This window comes from Denticeps clupeoides, chromosome 12, assembly GCF_900700375.1.
Source record: "Denticeps clupeoides chromosome 12, fDenClu1.1, whole genome shotgun sequence".
Classification (NCBI taxonomy): domain Eukaryota; kingdom Metazoa; phylum Chordata; class Actinopteri; order Clupeiformes; family Denticipitidae; genus Denticeps; species Denticeps clupeoides.
The window spans coordinates 19,762,917-19,786,878 of record NC_041718.1 but is presented as its reverse complement, the minus strand read 5'-3'; the positions used below and the strand labels follow the sequence as shown (position 1 = coordinate 19,786,878).

Here is a 23,962-nt window from a genome sequence, read left to right as displayed (position 1 = left end):
GTGGTCATGTTGTGTGTGTTAGTGTTAAAAAAAAACAAGCTAAAGTTGACCTGTGAATTTAGATCAACACAAAAAAAAGATTTTACCCACCACGAAACTCCTCACAGACCCTGAAAAAACACGGTTTCATCCAATCAGCTTATCATATTGCTGGAAAAAACAGAAAATCGGCAAATGGAAATTGAGGAAAAAATAAATAAATAACTAAAAAAGTCTGGACTGTCCTAAAAAGGAATGCTGATTGCCCAATTCCTCCAATGTCAAAACCTACACATGACAAAAATGAATAGATATATTTAAAAGAAAAACACTGGTGATGGCGTGGTGTGATAAACAGTGTTCTTTATTGCAACACTCCAAAAGGTTCTACACGGGGTAGAAAATCGTTTAAAATATCTGATAACCGCTCTTATACACAGGTGCTATACACACTTTAACTTATTTGAAATGTAATTGACTGGCTGAATAGCTCACATGGTCACAATATTTATCTGAAAAAAAAAAAAAAAAAAAAAAAAAGGAAATGATTAAAAAAAAAAAAAAAAAGCCAGCCATGTGCTAAACTGTAAAAATATCATTCATCTTCCATCAAATGGATAAGAAAACTCATTGGTAAATTGTCATTCAGTAACATAAACGTAACAAGAAGACATGCGGAGCACCCAGCGCCGTCTCTTCACAGCTTGTCTTTAATGAGCGAAGGAGCCCGGGAACCCGCTTCTCATGAACTCAAGTTCACACACGAGTAATTGGCCTCTAAATATAGCAACTTTGCTGTCTGATTAAATATATTTTTAAAAATTCAATTTTGATAGTATTATAGCGTCTCCCTATGGAAGCCTGAAATATCTACAGTTCTGTTAGAAGGAACCTTGTGGTTCTGAAGATGGGTTCTCTAGTGACAATGTGAGTTAACGTGAAAAATAGCAGCACCGTACCAGACTTTAAAATGAACAAATATCAAACGAACTCAGCAGGCCCGTTTCACATAACAGAAGCGGTCATAGCAGGGAACCAAAGACAGGTGGCGCTGTTGTACACTGGCAAGAATGAAGGTTAGCTAGCTTGTTCAACGCGAAAGTAACTCCCAATGACGACAACTTCCATTATATGAAGTGAATTAATGTGAAAAGGGTCTAACCATTTGAAGCCACCAAAAATAACATGTAATGACAGTCAGAAAAGGGGTTAAAAAAATAGATTTTTACTAAAGAGAAAATACTTGTAGAAAATTGTACAAGAGGTTAAATACAAGGAACCAATTACAAAATAACAGTCTTTTCATTCGATTTTTTTTTCGGTCAGAATGCTTTTGGCATCGAGCATCCTTGGTTTAAGCAAGGAGGCGGTGGAGGGCATTACAGCACTGCCATCCGCCGTTCACAGGCCGCCACAGTGGGCTAGCCTCGGCTAACACTGCACACAGACATGACCGGCGCCTCTCTGCCGAGCACCTTCTGAACCTTAAAGCCAAGCACAGACACGCTTCTAAGGAACGCATCGCTTCGAACAGTTTGTGTAGTGAGTTACCGACAGCCAACGTCAGTACGTCTCTTAAGGAGCCTCCACAGCCGAGTCAACGGCAGCCGTGTTTCCACTCACCTGGGGCTTTGAGAATCCTCTGAGATACCTACAGATCATGTCCTGTTTGCATCACCATTAGGCATGGATGACAAAAAAAAAAAAAAAAACACGAAGCCAACAGCCATGTATAAGTATTCTAGTGGCCTTGCAGAAAATTGCTTTTGAAGTTCTTTGGAGAAAGATGTACGGTTGGACGTGACTGATGCTTTCGTTATGGAAACGCGGCTACTGATGTCCTCTGCTGTAAAGCGTTTATTTGGGATGGGAGCAGAGGTGGAAGCTGGACAGGAAGGACGCTGTATTTTTAGCTTTTTTAGTATTTTAGACGCACGCAGGAAATGGGAGCGAGACAGCGGTGAGGACACTGATGCAGATTTCAGACAGAGGTGTAAGGCATGTCTCAAAGTCAAGAACATGTCTTTGGTTGGATTGGTCCTACGGAGGCAAGTCGAGTCTCCTAGACCCCCCCCCACGTTGAGAACCCATTGCGTAACATTGCATATGCGACTAGGTCCTTGAGAAATTTTAAGGCTCTTGAACACGGAACAGTCCTTTGGTGGCAATAGATAGCGTAGAGTCCTTGAGATCCATCCTCGGTGACTTGACACTCTCCACCTCTGCCATAACGCTGTGAAAATTTCTGGATTCGGGTGACTATAAATCCCATCAAAGTTCCAATGACAACGTCGACGCACGTTTTTTTTAAACTTCTTTCACAGTATCGCGATTGAGAGTCCTACAACAGGCCTGCAGGAGTTCCATCAGCTAGAAGGAAAAAAAACAAAAACACATCTTGAGGTTAAGAGGTTGTATAAAGAGTCGGTCCGCCAGACGAGTTCGACCGGGAAAGTTTGCCGAGGCACCGCAGCGCCGACCCCACCCCCAGACTCTCCTGGGCTGGACGCTTCGGCCCGCCGCTGAGACGGTGTGCGTAAGTGAGCGCTTAAGGAAGAAACCAGACAAAATGACCTGTAAATAGACCAGCGTCTCTCCAGGCCAATGCAGACTGCAGACAACCGGCAGATCGCCGGACATCAACTCGAGTACTCGCTTCTGTGCAATACGGAGCCAAATTAAAGAGAAGCCGAATTTCAGCTCCGAACACCGCTTCCTGCATTTTAAAAGGACTTCCACCTTTCTATCCAATGTTGGACTTCCCGCGCTTATTGTTAGAGGTGCAGTTCAAAGTGGGACCGTTTCATTTACTTTTCAAGACCTCGCAAGACTAGAAAGGACCTGAATTAGTGTACTTATTTCTACACAACTATAAGCTGATTAAGAATTGATTTGCAAACCCTCCAAATTCACCTAAACGGTGAATGTATATTGGTTATTGGTCTCCTGGATCACTAATAATCGATATCAGCCCTTAAAGAAAATATACAACACAACTGTGCATAGTCCAGCAGAAACCCTTTTGAGTTCAAATATTGACCAGGCAGAGCTGAAATGGGGAACCAGTAGCCCCAAAAGGTCTGCAGCATTAAAAACCAGTGACCCTGATCCATCAGCCATGGAGAGGGTCTGCCGGGAACGTTATTTTCGGGTTAAACTCCGCCCTTGCCGAGCTCAGTACATGTCTTTGTAAATCTCCTGCAGCAGCGGGTGCAGCGACGTCTCCGACTCGGTCTTCTTGATCTTCTGCACCAGCTGGGCGTTCTCGGTCACCAGCTGCCGCAGGTCGGCCATCTTCTGCAGCAGCTTTGGGAAGAGATAGGCGGAGTCAGGGTGGTTGGTCTGCAGGTGCTGCTCCAGGGCCTGGAGGATGTTGTCCTGGATCTCCTCCACCTGACGCACGTTCATGAGGCCTGGCCGGTCTGAACACACACGTGAAGAAAGGATTAGCATTACGCCCCCTGCTGAATGAAGTATGGCTGGTGTAAGATCTACCTCCACAGAGGACGATGGCTGCGACGAACAGGGCGAGGTCGCTGTCGTCCAGCTCCAGCGCGTTGAATTTGACCGCAAACTCGAACTTGGGCTCCATGATCTCACTGAAGGGCCGGCGGAGGCTCCGCAGGAACTCCCGCGTCACAAAGCCCAGCCCGTTGGCTACCAGCAGGCCGTCCTTGTTCATCAGGGACGGCAGCATGGCGAAGATGGCCTCGTGCACGCCGTACTTCAGCAGGGTCACCTAGTGGTGTGGAAGACAAACGACTTGACCACCCTCTCCCACCTCGACAAACGCCATCCCTCAGAAGCTTGTAATGAAAGTTGGACCTGCTGGGAATAAGCTCTGGACAGGAATAGAAGAAATAACACCTCCAAGGTCCGCAGACTGAGCACAGTTTCCCACAGGGATGCTGCTCAGCCCGCTGCTGTTCACCCTGCTGACATGCGACAGTGCTGCACGGTACAGCTCGAACCGCATCATCAAGTTCACAGATGTCACAACAGTAGCGGGGCTCATCACCAACGACGATGAGTCTGATTACAGAGAGGAGATAAAACATCTAGTGGATGCAACAACCTGACTCTCAATGTCACCAAGACTAAAGACATGGTTGTCAACCGACTGTCCCCACCCCACTGCACATCGATGGATCTGCTGTTGTGCTGGGTGTGCACGTCAGACGACCTCTCCTGGATCCTCAACACCACCTCCACCACCAAGAAAGCCCAGCAACGTCTGCACTTCCTCAGGAAGCTGAAGAAGGCCAACCTGCCTCCTCCCATCCTCCCATCCTCACATCGTTCTACCAGGGTCCACCGAGAGTGTTCTCTGCTGCTACAGAGCGAGCGCATCATCGGGGTTCCACTTCCACCCATCTCTACGAGAAACACCTCATCCGTCGAGCTCGGAACATAACGAAGGACTCTCACCACCCCTCCTACCGTCTCCGCAGCATCAGAACTGTAACTGCCAGACACGGAAAGGGCTTCTTCCCACAAGCAGTTAGAGCTCTCAATGCACCGCCATCACCAAAAACGTATAAACTCAACAATACACTTCCAGCCCTATGCACATGATTTTCGCACATCTCAACTCATTTCGCACATGTTTGTCTTGTCTTGTGTGTCCTGAAATATCCAACATATCCACTTACAAGCATCCTACAGTGTTGTCCAGTTGTATCCTGTTCATTAAAAGTTTTACTTTTCTCTTATAGAGATAACCTGTAAAGTATTTAAGCTTTAGTTTTAGTTTAGTTTAAATATATATATTTTTTCCTTTATGATTGCACTATGGGGGGGTCTGCGTGAAACATTATTTCAATACACTGTATAATGTGTATACTGTTGTACAGACAATAAACCAATCTTCAATCTAGAATCTTGAGGAATGAGTTTCTGATAGCGACATTAAATTAATGATTACTAGCTGAGCGGCCACGTAAAGGTCAAGCTCCCATTCCCTGTGAGGTTAATGTAACTTTTACCACGGCACAATATAAAACTGCTTCACTGTTCCTGGTCAAAAACGCAGGGAATATGTCTTCCACTAGCACAGTCGAGTCTCAGAGTGATATTCCGGTCAGGACGCGAGCTGAAGCAAAATAACTACACGCGACCGCCATGCCCTCCACCAAAATGGCTTAAGATGGCGTTGGCGCGGGTAGGTCAGCGTTAGCTAGCCTAGCTCAGGTTGTGCGCTGATGGACGAGACATTTGCTCTTTTTACAAATATCACCGGAATCCATTGCTAATACCATGCAGGGCACTCGTATCCACAAAGCGGAATGTGACTTACAATCAGTAGTTACAGGGACAGTCCCCTGCTGGAGACACTCAAGGTTAAGTGTCTTGCTCAGGGACACAATGCTAGTGGTCTTCTGGTTCATAGGCGAGTGTGTAGCCCACTAGGATACAGACACCCCTTAAGCAGAAGCTGGGTGGGTCAGTTTTCCTACTCTTCACACAACTCCAGTAGCTGCGGAGTGGCAATTCTCATACATCGTCTTCTCCCTTTTAAATTGCATAAGGGAATCAAAGACACTGCAGGACGTTATGTGATCGTGTCGGGCTCTCTGTATGGAGAGCATATAATTTTAGCCTGTATATTCTCCCATGACTTTTGAGCCTTCATTTTCTCCAAACTTTGAAGTGATTGTGAAGTGATTGTCACATATGATACACAGCAGCACAGCACACGATGCACACAGTGAAATTTGTCCTCCGCATTTAACCCATCACCCTGAGTGAGCAGTGGGCAGCCATGACAGGCGCCCGGGGAGCAGTGTGTGGGGACGGTGCTTTGCTCAGTGGCACCTCAGTGGCACCTTGGCGGATCGGGATTCAAACCGGCAACCTTCTGATTATGGGGCCGCTTCCTTAACCGCTAGGCCACCACTGCCCCTAAAGCAATATCCTCCAATCACATAATTTCAACTGTGACTCCAACATAGACCAATCACCTCCAAAAAGCAGTAGAGGGCTCTTTAAAGGGCTCCAGACTACTGGATCAATGTAAAGACCTTACACCCTAAGGAAAAGGATTTTACTTTCTTCTTCCGGCCACACAAATCTCTATCCAGAATAGATTACTTTTTAACCTGCAGAGGAATTCTGGACAGAGTCAGTAAATGTACTACTGGTGCCCAACTTCTAACAGATCATAGCCCGGTAAGCCTTACTTTTGAGTCTCCGCTAGGGATACACCGATACCCCTTTTTTGGAGAACGAGGAGAAAAGCACGTTGTATACCCCATGTCTGGAGCATTAGCCCAAACACATGCGCTGTAGCATGGCTGGTGTGCGAGCCGCAGAATTGTTTCGGCGTGAAACTCTCGTCTATCCACCGGGAGGTTATGCTAATTAGCGAAGGCTAACACGGCTGGTCCAAATATCCACGGTGAAACTAAAACACTGTGGAAATGTTTTTTTCCCCCCACAGAGTCGTGTAGTTTAGGCAGCTCCATGCCAGTCATGTATCGGCGGCTTGGGACATCATATCTGGACCGTGGTATCGGTCCCCGGTATCGGGGGACTTTTAACGAGTATGAGTACTTTAGAAAATGTGTATCGATGTGCATCCATAGTCTCCGCATAATGACTATGTACATAGACATCGGAGATTAAACCAGTCTTTACTCAGCAACCCTCAATTTGTAGAGTTCATAACCAAAGAAATATTTTTTTTCATGTTAACAAATAAAACTGTGGAGATCTCCTCAGGAACCTTATGGGAAGCTGCTAAAGCATATTTACGGGGCGCCATTATATCACACGCTGCCGCACGCAGAAGGTCATTTCTTGCAAACCAGCTGGAGCTTGAGGAGAATGTTAGATCACTAGAAAGAGAAAAAAAAAAAAAGCCCACAAAATCCCTGGGGAAACTACTAGATGCTGCACGCTCTGCATTGAACCAACTGCTTACGAGGGAGGCTGAAACATCGATTTGGGAACAGGTCTGGCCCCCTCCTTGCTCACTTAGCTAAAGGGAGAACAGAAGCTAAATCTATCACTTCTCTAAAAGATGAGGGACTTTTACAAAGCTTTATACCACTCCTCTACACAGAACGCCAGAAAATCATTCAGGAGTAATTTAGAACTTCCATCTTTGTCAGAGGAGCAGAGAAAACAGGTATGTGAGTCTATCAGGGAGGCGGAGTTATTGGAGGCTGTTAAGACATCTAAAGTGGGAAGGCCCCCGGGCCGGAAGGATTCTGCCCAGAATTTTATAAAACAATTTTGCACATTAATAAGTGGCCCTCTAATGGACATGCCTATTCACTCTTTTGAAAAGGGTAGCCTTCCATTTTCCCGTAATATGGCAAAACGTTTTCTGAAGAAAGGCAAACCACCAGATGAGTGTGGGTCTTTCCGGCCTATCAGTTTATTAGGAGCTGAGAGCAAGATTTTATCTATAATTTTAGCTAAAAGAGTGTAGGGGATTCTGCCTACATTAATACATGCAGACCAGACCGGTTTCATTAAAGACCATTACTCTACTTCGAATATTAGAAGACTTCTGAACGTCATGCGATTCTCTAATCAGACAGGACGTAAATGCATAGTGGTGTCACTGGACGCAGAGAGAGCTTTTGAAAGTATAGAGTCGTGTTATTTTTTTGATGTGCTGACAAAGTTTGGACTTAATTTAAGAGTTTCTTAAATGGATACAAATACTTTATCAATCGCCCATGGCCAGTGTCATTACAAACGGTTTGTGCTCAGAGGCCGTCGAGCTGGAGAGAGGGACCAGGCAGGGCTGTCCCCTCAGTCCCCTACTCTTGGCTACTGCCTTGGAACCGCTCGCAGCCACTACTAGGTCACACAATGGAATTGAGGGGATTTGTTATTTCTATCTTCACCAGTCATCTGTACCTGCTCTACTTTCTGTTTTAGAAGGATTTAGTTCTATATCTGGATGTAAAACTAATTTTAACAAGTCTGAAGCTATGCCACTGGGCAGTTATGACATAAGCCGCTGCCCAATCAGTTTCCTGTTTAAATGGGCCTGTACCATTTCAACGGGATTGCCTTTAATGTACCATCAATGTTTGATGGACCCTCAATGTTTGATTCATGGTTCGCGGGGGGCATTAGAGTGGTTGGGAACATGCTTCAAGATGGTGTTTTGAGGTCATTCAGTGATCTTCAAAAACCGTATAACTTACAAAAGGGACATCTTTTTGGTTACTTACAAATTCGGTATTATATTAAGACACAGAGTCCACCCCTTTAATGCGCATTACACATGGCAGAAAAATTCTTACTCAGTTCTTACTCAGTCTTGAAAACTGTTCTCATTTAATTTCATCCTTTTACTCCCTTCTTCATTCTGCTAATTCTGACAGCATGTCCAGGGTTAAATGTCTGTGGGAGAGGGACATGGGTAACCAGTTTATTGAGGAGGACTGGCAAAAGGCCTTTGGGACATTCCAATCAGTTTTTTCATGCAATACTTTAAGAGAAACCCAGTACAAAATACTACTCAGCCTGCACATAACTCCAATTATTTGCAATAAGATGGATCGTTCTATATGTCCCTTATGTCCTAAATGCAAGGAAGGACGTGGGAATTATTTCCACCTGTTCTGGGAATGCAGATACATTTCACACTACTGGTCCTGCATAGCCATGGAGATTAGCAAGATTCTCAAAGTCAAAGTTAAAAAAGATCCAGAGTCTTAGATGGGAGTCTTGCTGGGACTCCCATCTGAGACTGTGTCTCTTTCTCCCATAAAGCTGGACAAACTCCTAAAGTGCTGAAATAATGGATCAGGGAGACTCCTCCTACGTACCATCTTCCAGAGTGCTTGTAATGGACATCTTTCATTTGAATGGACACCTTCCCAAGCCAATCCAAAACGGACACCAGCTGATTGCTGCTGATGGATTTATGACTGGAATGTACTGATGGGGTGGGGTGGAGGTCAGGAAATAGGGGCGATTCTTTTATTTATTTTTTTACCCATTTCTGTATTGTCTTGTTTTGTGATTGTTGTTATAATAAAAATATTAGTGCTGCACGATTAATCTAATCGCAATCGCGATTTCAATCTGTGCGATTACATGAACGCAAAAAGGTGCGATTTAAATGATTAGTAAATGGATTGGATCAGATATGTTGGCGATCCATTCTCTCATTCTCTCAAAGTTTGCAAGCTGACTGAAGTCTCACATCTCACGTCTCACATCTCAGTCGGATGTGACGTGTTTGCTCACATGACTTTCGAGTCGGAGACATATGGTTAGACGGCGCATGACGCGCTGCCTCGTACGTCAGCGTCGCCGCCATATTGCGATAGGCTCTGCTGTGGCATGAAGCATATACATATCTATGGAGAGAAGTGCATAAAAATGCCTCCCTCTTGTGCTGCTTGGGGCTGTACAAACCGCTATACGCTCCAAACCAGATCCCGGGGGATTACATTTCATAGGTAAGGATGGACAATTGTTTTGAATATATTTGGCCCCATTTTATAAGTCTTAACCTTAGCTAAGCTAGGCTTAGCTAAGTCTCCATAGCGCTGCACTCTGTACTCACACACCTGGACAAGCAAAACACATATGCACGGATGCTGTTTGTTGATTTCAGCTCAGCATTTAACACTGTCATCCCCTCTAAGCTAATCTCTAAACTTAGAGCCCTGGACATCAACACCTCACTTTGCAACTGGATTATGGACTTTCTGACCAGCAGACCACAGCATGTAAGGTCAGGCCACATCCGCTCCACTACTGTCACGCTCAACACTGGTGTACCACAGGGCTGTGTGCTGAGCCCCTTCCTCTACTCCCTCTTCACCCATGACTGCCGACCTATGTATGGATCAAACTCCGTTATTAAGTTTGCAGATGACACCACGGTGATAGGTCTCATCGACAACAACGATGAGACTGCCTACAGGGAGGAGGTCCAGCATCTGGCCACTTGGTGCACAGAAAATAACCTTCTTTTAAACACCACCAAGACCAAGGAGCTCATTGTGGACTTCAGGAGGGAGAGAAGAGGCTCGCATGATCCCATCCACATCAATGGGATGACTGTGCAGCCTGTTACATCCTTCAAGTTCCTGGGGACCCACATCTCAGAGGACCTGTCCTGGAGCATTAACACCTCCAGCCTGGTCAAGAAGGCTCACCAGCGCCTCTTCTTCTTGAGAACATTAAAAAAGAACCAGCTACCCACTACCATCCTGTTGAACTTTTACCGCTCTACAATAGAGAGCATCCTTACCAGCTGTCTCACAGTGTGGTATGGAAGCTGCACTGTTGCTGAGCGTAAGGCGATGCAGCGGGTGGTGAAAACTGCCCAGCGCATCACAGGGACTCCACTTCCATCCATTGAGGAAATCCAGAGGAAGCACTGTCTGCGTCGAGCTCGCAGTATTCTTAAGGACTCCTCCCACCCGGCCCACGAACTGTTCTCTCTCCTGCCTTCAGGCAGACGGTTCAGGCTACCACGGACAAGAACCAGCAGACTTAGGAACAGCTTTTTTCCCAGAGCTGTTTCCTTGCTGAACTCCTCTGCCCCCCCCATACACTCTTGATAATCACTGCACTGCACATATCACTTTGTACTGCACATATCACTTTGTACTGCACATATCACTTTGTACTGCACATACCACTTTGTACTGCACATACCACTTTGTACTGCACATATCACTTTATGTATAGCACATATCACTTTATGTATATATATATAACTTAACTTATTTGAACTGTATCCTGCACTTGCTGCTTATTGCACTTCTGGTTAGACCTAAACTACATTTCGTTGCCCTGTACTTGTACATGTGTAATGACAATAAAGTTGAATCTAATCTAATCTAATCTAATCTAAGATAGCGAAGCTATGCATTCCTGTGTTCAAGTCAGCCTCCAAACAACGTTTTGGCTAAATGTAGGCATTATCTATTTAGACTGTTCTTAGCTGTTTAGTTAACTTTTCTCAAACTTTGAAGGTTTCCTAAAGAAATTCACCTCAGTTTACAAATCTTAACCTTAGCTAAGGTAGCAAAGCTATGCATCCCTGTGTTCAAGTCAGCCTCCAAACAACGTTTTGGTTAAACGTAAGAACTATAATAGGGGATTTTATAATGGGCAAATATAATCAAAACAGTTGTTTAGCCTTACCAGGGTTTGTAGTTCGACAGTAATGTAAAAGAGTTTTTTGTGATTATTTTATATTTGTAGAATATTGTATTTTGAAAGCACTGGGCATTTCAGGTTGTTATAAGTAGTTTGTATGTTTCACTTTGAAATTAAACATTTCACTATTAGTATGCGACTTTTCATTGATGTACAAGCAAGTGTCCTTTATCACATCAAATCGCATATCGCAATATTGATCTCAATAATCGCAATATGTCTTTTTCCCCAAATCGTGCAGCCCTAAAAAATATATAATAATTAAATAAAAGGCGACTGCGGCACCACCGACCTGGTCATTCAGGAAGAGATCCACAAAGCCCGGGATGCTTTTGGCGAACTCTGTGAGCTCCCGGACCGTCTCCACCGTGGTGCACTGGCAGCGGTAGAACACGTGCACGCCAATCTCCTTGTTGGGCGGTGCTCCATTGATCAGCTGGTTCCACACCTGACCATTCTCCGCCTGCCACAGCGAGTCCATGTCGTGGATCACGAACGGCTGTTGGAGGAGAGGGAACAAAACGAGTCCAATCCTGCTGTTAGTTTTATAGAACGGCCCTCTATTGTTCAGGGATTTTATCTTTCTGCACTATATAAGATTAAAGTGAAAGTGAAGTGATGTCTTGTGTTGTACAGCACTTTGGTCAACTTCATTGAAAAAAAATAAATAAATAAAGTGAAGTGATTGTCGCATGTGATACACAGCAGCACAGCACACATTGAAATTTGTCCTCTGCATTTATCCCATCACCCTGATGTGAGCAGTGGGCGGCCATGACAGGCGCCCGGGTAGCAGTGTGTGGGGACGGTTCTTTGCTCAGTGGCACCTCGGAAGCACCTTGGCGGATCGGGATTCGAACCGACAACCTTCTGATTACGGGGCCTCTTCCTTAACCGCTAGGCCACCGCCGCCCCACACGATTAAGTGCTTCGGGAGTTTACCCAGTCTAGGAAGCAGACCCATAATCGGAAGGTTGGGGGTTCAAAAAAACGTTAAGGTGCCAGTGAGGTCCCCTTGATCAAGGCGCGCCCGTCACGGCTGCCCACTGCTCTCTAAGGGTGATGGTTAGAACCAGAGGACACCTTCACCGTGTCACCGTGTGCTGTCACTTCACTCTCACGTTTCTCCGGCAAACACTGGCGGCGCTTACTGGAGTGGAGCTGGTCTTGCCGGTGAGGATGCCACGCGCCTTCTTCTTGGTCATGTTCAGGTTCTTCAGGTAGGCGTTGTTGACTCGCTTGGCGAGTGATTTGAGGTCAGCGCCAGGACTCTGCCCCCCTCCGTCGCCGGCCAGAAGCCCCGCCACCAGCTTCCTCTTCTCCGCCTCCGGCATTCGACCGTAGCGGATCGCTGGTGGCAGCAGCACGCCGGTCAGAACACTGTGACAGCCCAACTCCACCCCTCTGCTGCCATTATGTGTGCGTGCGGGTCACCACACTCACCGTCGTGTGACATGCCCAGCATCAGGCACTTCTGGAATCGACAATACTGGCACTTATTCCGACTTTTCTTCTGGATCTTACAGCTCCGTTCACAGCGCTCGTATTCAAGCTTCATCCTGACGGTCCGCCGGAAAAATCCCTGCGCCGAGATGACGGAATAACAGGGGAAGTGTGCATCAGAGGCAGCCACGTTTACGTACGCAACCTGCCCCGTAACCAAGGGTAACCAGAACGACCTGCCACCGACCTTACAGCCCTCGCAGGCGTGCACGCCGTAGTGAAAGCCTGAGGCCTTGTCCCCACAGATCCGGCATTCCACGTTTATCCCCATTCCGTCATCCTGGCCCAACAGCAGCTGGTCCGACAGGGACGGAGACGACGTCTGAGAGAGGTCTGACCACGGGATACAAAAATCGATTCATGAGGGCAGAAGACATCAGCGACGGAGACCTTTTATACGCCAGAAATATTTTACATGATTCCTTTGACTGGGAAAAAAAAACATTGATGATTGACACTTTGTGTCACAATATATTGTTGTAGTGACCAAATAAAACTAATTATGCCGCATTTCTTTTTTCTTTCTTCCACTAAATGTCATTTATGTCAAGATGTGAACCCAAACAGTTACAGTCATTTTCTGCACGTTTCTTAATTTTATTAGGCGACATGATTAAATAGACTGAAACAGGCAGAGATGAGGACCAGGATCCGTGTGTTTGGCGGGCCTAAACTTTAAAAGCCGGGATATAACAAGGGGGGTGGGGGGGGTGGGTCTCCCTGAGGACTGTGTGGAATGTCAAGAATGAATTTGTCTCTGTGTGTGTTACACCCAACCCACTTTCATTTTTCACACTCTTAAGTTTGGGAAAACTTAAGTCCATGAAAGGAGGTTTAAATGTCACATGATGCTCATCATCCAGTAAGCTCTGGGGGGGGCGGGGCTTACTCCCGGTCACCTGATCGGTTCAAGTCCATATGTCCATACCAAGCAGTTCCCGACGACAGGGGGACAGCAGCTCACTTCAGTGAAGTCTAAAACCAGCAACAAGAGCGGCAAACAATTCTGCATGCTTTATATGAGCGGAATATTTTTTATTCGGTTCTATACTAACATTCTATATTCTATACTTCGGTTCTTACAGCAGCTGAGGTGTCACGTTTATGTGAAGCGGGGGGTGGGGCTTCTTCTCCTGACCCCTGTCCTCCACCGCAGAGAACACACATCCAAGCCCCTCCCTCCTCGGCCTGCAGGGTGCCAGCTCCGGCCGCCAAAGCCAACAGCGGCCGACACTTCCACACAACTGGCACGGCGAGGAGACGCGCGTAGTTTCCAGGGGGTCCAACCGCTGTGCAGAGACTCGTGAGAACGTAGAGCGGCGCGTACGGCCGCACAGGAGGGGCGGGGCCACGTCAGCCGCGCCGGGCCACACGATTCGGAGGATGTGAGCGCGTGTGCAGATTAATGGTGGCGTTCAGGCTCCTCCCATATTTACATCGGGCATCCAGATTCCACTCGCCGTGCATATTTTACACTATTTTTCAACTTTCTAGTGTCGGCCCGTAAAAAGAAGCTTCAACTTAAATTGAACCCGACCTTTATCCTCTCCTTTCATGCTGGCAATTTTCGGAGAAACCGCAGAACAGACAAGAGAGAGCCAATTCAATATTCAACCGCAGCTCAAAAACATCCTCTCTTCTCCAACGGCTGACCTTTAACCTTTTCGGCGATGGTGCAATTTTAACAGGAGCAGCTTAACTAGCCCAAGAGCAGAGAGGATCTGCTGTGTGTTGTGTTTTTTTTTTTTGGCTCTGTGGAACATTAGCCAGAATAAACACTGACACTCTGCCTTGCGATTGGAGGAAATCTTCAATGCCCAGAAACCAGAATTCTAAAGCTGTCTGAAATGTAAATTTTATTTATTAAAAAAAAAAAAAGTCCAAATAATAAGTAATATTTCCCAAGAAGGAGAATAACAACAAAACACCGCACACAGAGGGTAGTTAAATAAACAGTGGTGGCGGTTCAAAGGTCGAGCAGCGGAGTCCTCGTTTCATCACATTTAGACAAACTCAAACTCCCACCAAAAGATCTGGGGCCCCGAGGCGCGTTCGGCCCATGAAAAACAGGCCCCGTTCGGGCCGACCTTCGGGCCCTGCGGGGGACAGCTTGCTTCACGCCATTTAAACTTACGGGGTCTGCCGCTGAAATGTGGAGCAAGGGGAGACGTGAGGCACCCATCATGCACCTGGACAAGCCCGTGCAGGCGGTCCCTTCAGCTGGTCAGGACTCCGCTGACAACCTGAATGTACCGAAGGCGTTTTTTGTTCAAGACGACAAAGCCGGGATTCATTTTTTGAAAGACGGGGCTCAGGAAGCAGATTTTCTGCTTCTAGTTTCGTGTACTGGTGCCTTCAGCAGACACAGCACGAAAGCAGACCTTTCCAGGAAAAAATAAAATGCAATTGAGGGAGGTCTGTTTCGTCCCGAAATTCAGTGAAATGTGCCGCTTCCACTGTGCAGGGTCAAAGTGGAACGTGGTACTTTGATGTGGGTTCAACAAACAAACACTTCACAACCACCAGAACGATTTTTGTGACTATTGTTAGACGCGGCCGCCCTGGCTATCAGTACACGGTACTGGCGAGTACTCAACAGCAAACACCTTTTACCGTTTTGACGTCCTCTAGGAAAAATTCCTGAACATCCCAGACCCAATTTGGACAATGTGTGAAGCACTAATAAGAATCTTGTCATTTATATATATATATATATATATATATATTAAAAAAAATGACAAGATTCTTATTTCATACCTAATTTACAAAAAAAAAAAACAGCATGGGTGCAGGATGACAAAACAGGCGACATTCCCACAGGAATCTGGTGAATGGTGCACAGCAAAGTGGAAAAACACGCTTTGGGTTCTCAAAACAGAGGCCGCCGTTCGCAAAGGTCTCTCACCTGTGCAGCTGCTGGAGGGGGCGGGGCTATGCGTGGCACAGTGGCTGGCTCCACCCTTCTCCTGCGGCTCTTCCCTGCTATTGGGCGAGCTCTCCTCCCCGCCGGTCCTGTTGGGAGAGGCCTTTGAGGGCACCTCGCCCTTCCGCCCGCTGCCGTCCAGCTCCGAGGGGCCCTTGGGGGCCGCGAGTCGGCCCGCGGCCCCCTTGGCCCCCTTCTGGTCTCCGGGGCACGGCGGGTGACCTGAGGGAGACGTGAGGTTCCCGTTCTTCTTTTTTCTCCGCATGGCCGCCGCCTTCCCTTTCCCAGCCTGTGGCCTCGATTCTTGGCCCTTATTGGCTGGCAGAACGTACACCTGAGTCTGTTCCATGGCACCGTATCAGCTGACTCCTCCTCCGCCGACACTGCTGCGTCATGGCATCCCCATCGCCACTCTGCTGGTCAAGAGGAGAACACACCGCTAACAAACGTTCATGATCTTATTCCTCAACAGTGGGAATATTCTGCGGCGTTTATGCTAGTAAAGATAAAGCGGGGCCTTGGGCGTCTGGGTGGCGGGCGAACCCGCGCTCGCGTTGGCGCCCCAGACACCTGTCTGAGCGTCTGGAGTCCTCGGAAGGCGGCGCGGCGTATCGACTGTCAGACGCGACCTTTACCACACAGCCCAGTTCCTGCCTGGCGGCGCGGCGGCCTCGCTCTTTCCCCCAGTCGGTCGGTGGGTGGGGCCGTAACCTCCAGACCGTCGGAGGGGAGGACCCGGGCTCGGGCTGGAAAGCGGCACAGAGTTCAGAGCACCGAGAAAGCAGTCTCGGAGCGCCGATATCGCCGAGGACGCTGCCGTGCCAGAAAAAGGAACCGGTTCAGCTTTAAAATTACAGCTAGCAGTTCTTTCAATGAACATTCATTAATTAGTTAGTTAGAAAAGTCTCCACCAGCACATCCCAAACATTCACCGTGGGGCTGAGGACTCGGCGGTGCATGCGTGACGACGACACTTTTTCACCAACTAGAAAACAATAAACACCGACATCATCATTCGGTGGATTTTGGTGGTCTGCTGACTTCATTTCATCGCCACGACGATGGGCTGTGTCTTCCGATGCTGTTGTTTTAAGAAAGCCGAAGGTCTTCACTACACCGTTAAAAACTGTATAGCAGTCGACAGTAGAAGCATTACAAGTCTTTTTTTCCACTGAATATATATCAGTGTTCCTCAAAACCCGGCATATTTCACATGGAACATCGGGGTGCAGGATCATGCAGCAGTGGTGGCCTAGCGGGTGAGGGAGCGGACTCGAACCAAACGAACTGTCCAAGGTGCGACTCTGGTCCCCACACACTGCTCCCCGGGCGCCTGTCATGGCCGCCGACTGCTCACCAAGGGTGATGGGTTAAATACAGAGGACACGTTTCACTGTGTCACCGTGTGCTGTGGCAAAAGCAATCACTTTAAACCCGTCATTTCACTCGACAGGGGTGATAGGTGTGGAGCGCTGCCCATGATGACAATGACATCATAATGCAGAAGAACTGTCAACCATAAGATCATGATTTGTTCAAACACAAACAATTATATACAGTAAAGGACAAAAGTTTGGACACCTATCATTCAGTGTGTTTTCTTTATTTTCATGACCATTTACGTTGGTAGATTCTCACTGAAGGCATCAAAACTATGAATGAACACATGTGGAGTTATGTACTAAACAAAAAAAGGTGAAATAACTAAAAAAACATGTTTTATATTCTAGTTTCTTTGCTCTGGTTACTGCTTTGCACACTCTTGGCTCGATGAGCTTCAAGAGGTCGTCACCTGAAATGCTTCAACAGTCTTGAAGGAGTTCTCAAAGGTGTTTAGCACTTGTTGGTCCAGCTCATTTACATTTACATTTACGGCATTTGGCAGACACCCTTATCCAGAGCGACTTACAACGTGCTTTCAAGTTACCATCGATGAAGAGATCAATTCCGGTTCACTAGGACCCCGACTATGAATACATCTATTTAATTCACTCTGTTGTAGATTCTGTACACAAAGTTTGACAAGAAAATTACAATTTAATCTAAATATTCTTTAAAGAGGAAGGTCTTGAGCTGTCGTTTGAAGGTGCTCAGTGACTGAGCTGTTCTGACCTCGAGGGGAAGTTCATTCCACCACCGAGGGGCCAAGACAGAGAAGATTCTAGATGAGCGTCTTCCTTTTACCTTCAGAGATGGAGGGACCAGGCGAGCAGTACTGGAGGCTCGGAGTAGACGAGGTGCAGTGCGAGGTGTAATAAGGGCTGTGAGGTAGGATGGTGCTGCTCCATGTTTGGCTTTGTAGGCCAGCATCAGTATTTTGAATCTGATGCGTGCAGCTACTGGGAGCCGGTGAAGGGAACGTAGTAGAGGGGTGGTGTGGGAGAATTTGGGAAGGTTGAAGATCAGTCGTGCTGCTGCATTTTGTATGAGTTGTAGAGGTCGGGTGGTACATAGTGGTAGACCAGCTAGAAGGGAGTTGCAGTAGTCCAGTCGTGAGATTACTAAGGACTGAACCAGTAGTTGGGTGGCCTGGGTTGACAGGTAAGGGCGGATTCGTCTGATATTGTAGAGAAGGAATCTACATGAGCGGGAAAGATTGCTGATGTGAGTTGAGAAGGAGAGTTGGTTGTCTATTGTTACGCCAAGGTTGCGGGCTGTTGCAGAAGGAGAGAGCTGCGAGTTGTCTAGGTAAATAGCAAGATCCTGATGTGGTGAAGAATCTGCTGGAATGAATATTAGTTCAGTTTTAGTTCAGCTCACCCCAAACCATCTGGATTGGGTTCAGGTCCGGTGACTGTGGAGGCCAGGTCTCCACTTTTTGTTAAGTACAGAACTCCACAGGTGTTCATTCATAGTTTTGATGCCTTCAGTGAGAATCTACCAACGTAAATGGTCATGAAAATAAAGAAAACACATTGAATAAGAAGGTGTGTCCAAACTTTTGGCCTGTACTGTATGTCTCAATTTACTGTCCCACCCACAAACGTGAGGCGCTCTGGTGACATTCCGTAAACTCCTCGACCTACTGCCTACATGGCCATGTGACACGGTTCTGATGAATCTGTTCCATTTCTACAGAATCTGATTGGCTGAAAGCAGATCTTTCAGAGTAACTACAGCTTCCATCTGCATGTCAATGATACAATCTAAAAATAACAACACACTGTGTGTGTGTGTGTGTGTGTGTGAGAGAGAGAAACCACACTTTTGTTGCCAATAAACAGTGAACATAACCGTTTCAATAAATCAAGTAACAAGCAACATTTTGTTTACGGAACGTGCCAGAACATGCTCTGAAGAACATCAGCCCATGAGCGGAACCGCCTTCTAACGTCCAGTGGCTGCTCAGCTCTTGCAACATCTCGGATCCGTCAGCTTATCAGCCCAGCGGGACGGCTGGAAGCTGCGTCCCAGACGCAGGGACAGGTCGTACGGGCTTTTCCGGAATGCTGCGCAGAATTCCAACCGGCTGTGTACAGAATTTCGGAAAAAAGGGAGAACAGCACCGCGCTCCTCCAGCCGGGCCGCTTAACAAAACCACAGCATGCAGAATTACATTTCCACAAAATGTCGTTTTTTTTTTTTTTTGGCCTGTAATTAACCCCGTAGGAATGTGGGCGGAGTTCAGTAGCGATGTCAGCGCCGTAAGAGCGACTGTGCGATTCGATCTTTTCCCAATAAAAAAATAAAAAAAACTTCCATAATCTTCGTTTTTGTTACGATTATGAGAGAACCAAGGAATGCATTCATGCTTCTGGGTTAAATAAGAGCAGATTAGCCGGCAGCTGGTGCGAGTTAATCTGCCAGGAGGAACCCGGGTCAGCCGGTCCAGGAGCGCCGTTCATTTATTCCGCCTCCAAGCGGTAATTTCAGGACACTCTGGTACCGGCGGCCATGGACAGTTCGGTGGAACTTGTCATTACGAACCAGGAACTGGACGGTAGGCTGGCATCTTCCGGAAGTACGAGAAATAAGGTGGTAGTAGCGTAGTGGGTAACACACTCGCCTGTGAACCAGAAGACCCAGGTTCAAACCCCACTTACTACCATCGTGTCCCTGAGCAAGACACTTAACCCTGAGTGTCTCCAGGGGGGGACTGTCCCTGTAACTACTGATTGTAAGTCGCTCTGGATAAGGGCGTCTGATAAATGCTGTAAATGTAAATAAAAGATGAAGCAGGTAGGCTCAGATTGATCGATTGTTTATATTTTTTCCTGACGTCACGTCAGATTAAAGATGATAAAAGCGGCGTTTCGACGTTACAAACGTCAGACAGCAGGGAACTTCTTGTCTCCGTGCGAGTGTGCTGCTGCCACAAGGCAATACCGAATTACCTGTCCAACTGTCCGTCCGTCCGTCCATCCATCCTTCCATGCCGCAGAGGACCAGTCCAAACGGTCTCCTGCACTACTGACCCACACCTTGAAATGGACACTTTACGCTGCAACCAGAACGGCGTGCTGACATAGGTGCTTTAAAAGCCCTGTCGTGACCTCAGACAAACATCTGAACACACACACACACACACACACACCTTTCACCTGAACATTCTCTCTTCCTGAGAACAAGAATGCAGCAGAGCTCAACTGTCAATAAACGTCAGCACAGAAGGCATTATTATTATTAGAGGGTGGTAGCAGCCTAGTGGGTAAGACACTCGCCTCTGAACCAGAAGACCCAGGTTCAAACCCCACTGACTACCATCGTGTCCCTGAGCAAGACACTTAACCCTGAGTGTCCCCAGGGGGGGACTGCCCTAACTACTGGTTGTAAGTCACTCTGGATAAGCATTTACAGTAAATGCTGTAAATGTAAACGTAGATGTTATTAGAATTATTCTTATTACTGGAGGAGTTGTGGTATCCAGAGAACCAGTGGCGAGAAGAGGTCGTGTTGGAGGGACGTTGGCTGTCACGCTGAACACACACCACTCTGAGCGCAACGAGACGAATGGCATGGCGGCAGCGCGTCTGGCAAATACAGATATTCAAATTTTGCTTGTAATAAGCACGCCGATCTTTCACGAAAATGACATTTCGATGTTTCCATCGCAGGAGCATCATGTCCTTGCTAGAAGTTTAACAAATGTCTGAAATTAACCGTTTAATGGCTGAGCATCAGATAGAAATACGGAGCGTCAGACAGGGACATGTTCCCGACTCCTGATTACCGAAGAGTCGGTAAAACATTTTATGCAACGTTCTTAACGCATGCAAAAAAAAAAAAAAAAAAAGACATTAATAAGGAAACAGCTTATTACAAAAGAAGAAAAAAACATGGCAGGAGAATCCTCAGGGAACTTCGGGACACATGAGGGGACCTACAGAACCGCCCAGCATGCGGACATAGACCAGAACGTCGGAGAACGCGACTCAGAACCGGCGAATAAAGTGGGTTAAAAGTGATCTCCTCACTGAAGAACGTGGAGCGTGGTACTATCCTCACAGAGTTACTGCCATCATGTCCCTGAGCGGGGTGGGGGGGGACCCTCCCTGTCACTACTGAGCGTAAGGCGCTCTGGAGAAGGGCGTCTGGTAAATACCGTAAACGTAAATACCCACGTCAGGTCAGCGTTCTCCAGTCATGGAGGAGTCCAGCCTCCCACGTGGCCTCATGCCCGATGGAGGTCTGAGGGCCGCCTGCGGTTCAGGTAGAACCCTTCTGGTGCAGTCCCTGCCGTAACTTGAATAAAGTGGAGGTAAAAAATTACATAAAAAGTCGCAGGAGTAAACCGGCACTCGACCTCAGACGTCAAAAAACACAAAAAACAAAAACTACCGTTCCAAAGTTCAGAAGCTCGGTCAATATTTAGATTTTTTTTTTTCTTCTTCTTCCCCGTCCGAGGTGAGGCAACAGTCAACAGGCCGGTTCAGTGACCAGCAGAGTAGCTCACTTGTCCCTGGCAACGCCGGCGTGTACCCACGTCTCATTTATGGCCCTTGTCCAGAGGGCCACTTACAGTCAGCAGCGACGGGGTACACGATACTAGCAAGCGGGGTTCGGACCTGGGACTGGGTGACAGACCAGGGCCACCACCACCAGCCCCTCATCTCATAATAATCCTACTGGTTCTGGCCACGCTGGTGGGACAGGAGGCGCTAACTAGGGGGACAGGGGACTTGGGGACTGGTCACTGGACCCATCTGCGCTACTAATCCGTCACGTGACGAACGCGAGGCCGCGGGCAACGGGACGTAAACAACAGCGCGAGCGTTAAAAAAAAAAAAGACACCATAAACAACAACAACAACGTTTATAAATTCCAACAGCTGGTCTCTCTCTCACACACACACACTCACAGACAGACAGACAGACAGGGTTCCTGCAGCCGGAGTTTTTAAAAAGCCCTTTAACCCCGCCGGGGCGGCTCTGTTTACGCCTCTTACCTTCGCCGCCGCAGCCCGACGCTCCCCGGCGGATCCGGGCCACCCCCCCTGTACCCGGAGCCGCTCTAAGCCGCGTGGAAAGTGCGCAGGAGCCGCCGAGCGACGCCGCCGCCGACACTTTTCCTGCCGCGGGAGTGTGCAGGCTTCCCCCCCGCGCCGCCGCAGGCGCATAACTCCGCGCAGGAACTCGGCCGCCCGGGTCCGGGGCGACTTTAGACCATCCTCCCGTCGCGCCGAGGCCCGCCGCGGCCAGCACTCTTGTCACTAATCTGTTGCTGTTTGTCATCCGACGCACGCGCGCGGCGCAAACGACGTAGTTTCCGCGTAACGTGCGTAGGCGCGGGGACCCCGTGTTGCCAGGCGCGCCGCTTTCAAGCGACTTTGGGCTAAACTACACCAAACATTTACATTTGCAGCATTTACCAGACGCCCGAATCCAGAGCGACTTACAATCAGTAGTGACGGGGACAGTCCTCCCCTGGAGACACTCAGGGCTAAGTGTCTTGCTCAGGGACACGATGGTAGTAAGTGGGGTTTGAGCCTGGGCCTTCTGGTTCATAGGTTACTACAACCCTTTTACAGTGGCTAACCAGTCTCCTACGGATAGTGTTGTGAGGTGCAAAACCGAAGTTCTACATGAGCTAGAGGAGCAGATTTGGCAAAGAAGGCTCAGCGGAGACTTTACTTCCTGAGAGTTCACAGGAAAAAATAATTCTCCTTCTATCTATTGAGAGCATCCTGTGCTACTGGTTTTCTAGCTGCACAACAGCACATTGGCGCTTCATGGATTCGAACCGGCAACCTTCTGATTACGGGTCTGCTTCCTTACCCACTAAATTCCACCACTGCCGCCGATTTCCCAGTTAATCTTCACACCAATTCAATCCAAGATCTGTTTCATTAAGGACGCGTGTAGACTGATTGTTTGTCTACTTACATTATTGTTAATTTTGCGTCTTTTTGTGTTATATTTATATGTTTCTTTTTTATAGAGGCCTCCCTGATGTGGGAACTGCACTTTCACTGTATTTGTTTCAATTACAAGGGTTTCAATTACAACCCTAATTACTTAGGGTTAAGTGTCCTGCTCAGGGACACAATGGTAGTAAGTGGGATTTGAACCTGGGTCTTCTGGTTCATAGGCGAGTTTGTTGAACGTAAAAAGAGGTTTTATGGGGTAAACAGGTCCTCCAGGGAAACCCCTAATATATATCTACACTACTCTCGTTTTCTTTTGGACGCCAAGTAATAATATATGATTTTATTCCATCGCCGTTCCATCCTCCTCGACCACTAGATGTCGCACTTAGCGCTTGTTTTTATCCGCGCCTGACGGGAGGGCGGCGTGGGCGGGGCTTCTGTTTTTGGGGTGGAGTTCAGTTTTGACGCGGGGTTCACTGTTCTGCGCTTGCTTTAAAGCGGAAGTTCAAATTAAGTGTGTGTGTGTGTGCGAGTGTGCATTATAACGCCCATATTCATAAAACGCGTTGTATTAAATAAGACGTAATGTGTTTTATTTTATCTTTAACTAAGAAGAGTGTGTTGGGTGCTCATGGCACCTCAGAATTTCATGAAGTACACATACAGTACAGGCTGAAAGTTTGGACACACCTTTTCATTCAATGTGTTTTCTTTATTTTCATGACCATTTACGTTGGTAGATTCTCACTGAAGGCATCAAAACTATGAATGAACACATGTGGAGTTATGTTCTTAACAAAAAGTGGAGACCTGACCTCCACAGTCACCGGACCTGAACCCAATCCAGATGGTTTGGGGTGAGCTGGACCGCAGAGTGAAGGCAAAGGGGCCAACAAGTGCTAAACACCTCTGGTGTTGAACTCCTTCAAGACTGTTGGAGAACCATTTCAAGTGATGACCTCTTGAGAGAATGCCAAGAGTGTGCTAAGCAGTAATCAGAGCAAAGGGTGGATATGTTTTCAGTTATTTCACCTTTTTTTGTTAAGTACAAAACTCCACATGTGTTCATTCATTGTTTTGATACCTTCAGTGCGAATCTACC

At 47.3% G+C, this 23,962-nt stretch overlaps 1 protein-coding gene across 6 annotated transcripts; it reads right to left on the bottom strand.

The window, feature by feature from the left end:
• Positions 1 to 551: 551 nt before the first annotated feature.
• Positions 552 to 22,243, bottom strand: pparda (peroxisome proliferator-activated receptor delta a). 6 transcript variants are annotated; one of them, XM_028998656.1, is made up of 9 exons: positions 21,940 to 22,243; positions 16,486 to 16,538; positions 15,536 to 16,366; positions 12,818 to 12,963; positions 12,571 to 12,709; positions 12,279 to 12,478; positions 11,420 to 11,626; positions 3,475 to 3,718; positions 552 to 3,401 (listed from the first exon to the last, which is right to left on the bottom strand). In XM_028998656.1, the coding sequence occupies exons 3-9, from the start codon at positions 15,900 to 15,902 to the stop codon at positions 3,154 to 3,156; spliced, it is 1,551 nt and encodes a 516-aa protein (XP_028854489.1). In that variant the 5' UTR covers positions 15,903 to 16,366; positions 16,486 to 16,538; positions 21,940 to 22,243; the 3' UTR covers positions 552 to 3,153. The 6 variants fall into 6 exon arrangements, with proteins under 6 accessions (XP_028854489.1, XP_028854487.1, XP_028854488.1 ...); XM_028998654.1 differs by having other exon boundaries at positions 15,536 to 16,538; XM_028998655.1 differs by lacking the exon at positions 16,486 to 16,538.
• Between the last annotated feature and the right edge of the window lie 1,719 nt (positions 22,244 to 23,962).

What these genes read in the sequence shown, in the direction of transcription:
- pparda (XM_028998654.1), bottom strand. Translation starts at nt 15,902, where the DNA reads ATGGAACAGACTCAGGTGTACGTTCTGCCAGCCAATAAGGGCCAAGAA. An exon ending in GCAAGACCAGCTCCACTCCA is followed by an intron (nt 11,627 to 12,278) that starts GTAAGCGCCGCC and finishes CTCCTCCAACAG; the next exon opens with CCGTTCGTGATCCACGACAT. An exon ending in AGCCATCGTCCTCTGTGGAG is followed by an intron (nt 3,402 to 3,474) that starts GTAGATCTTACA and finishes GTGTGTGTTCAG; the next exon opens with ACCGGCCAGGCCTCATGAAC.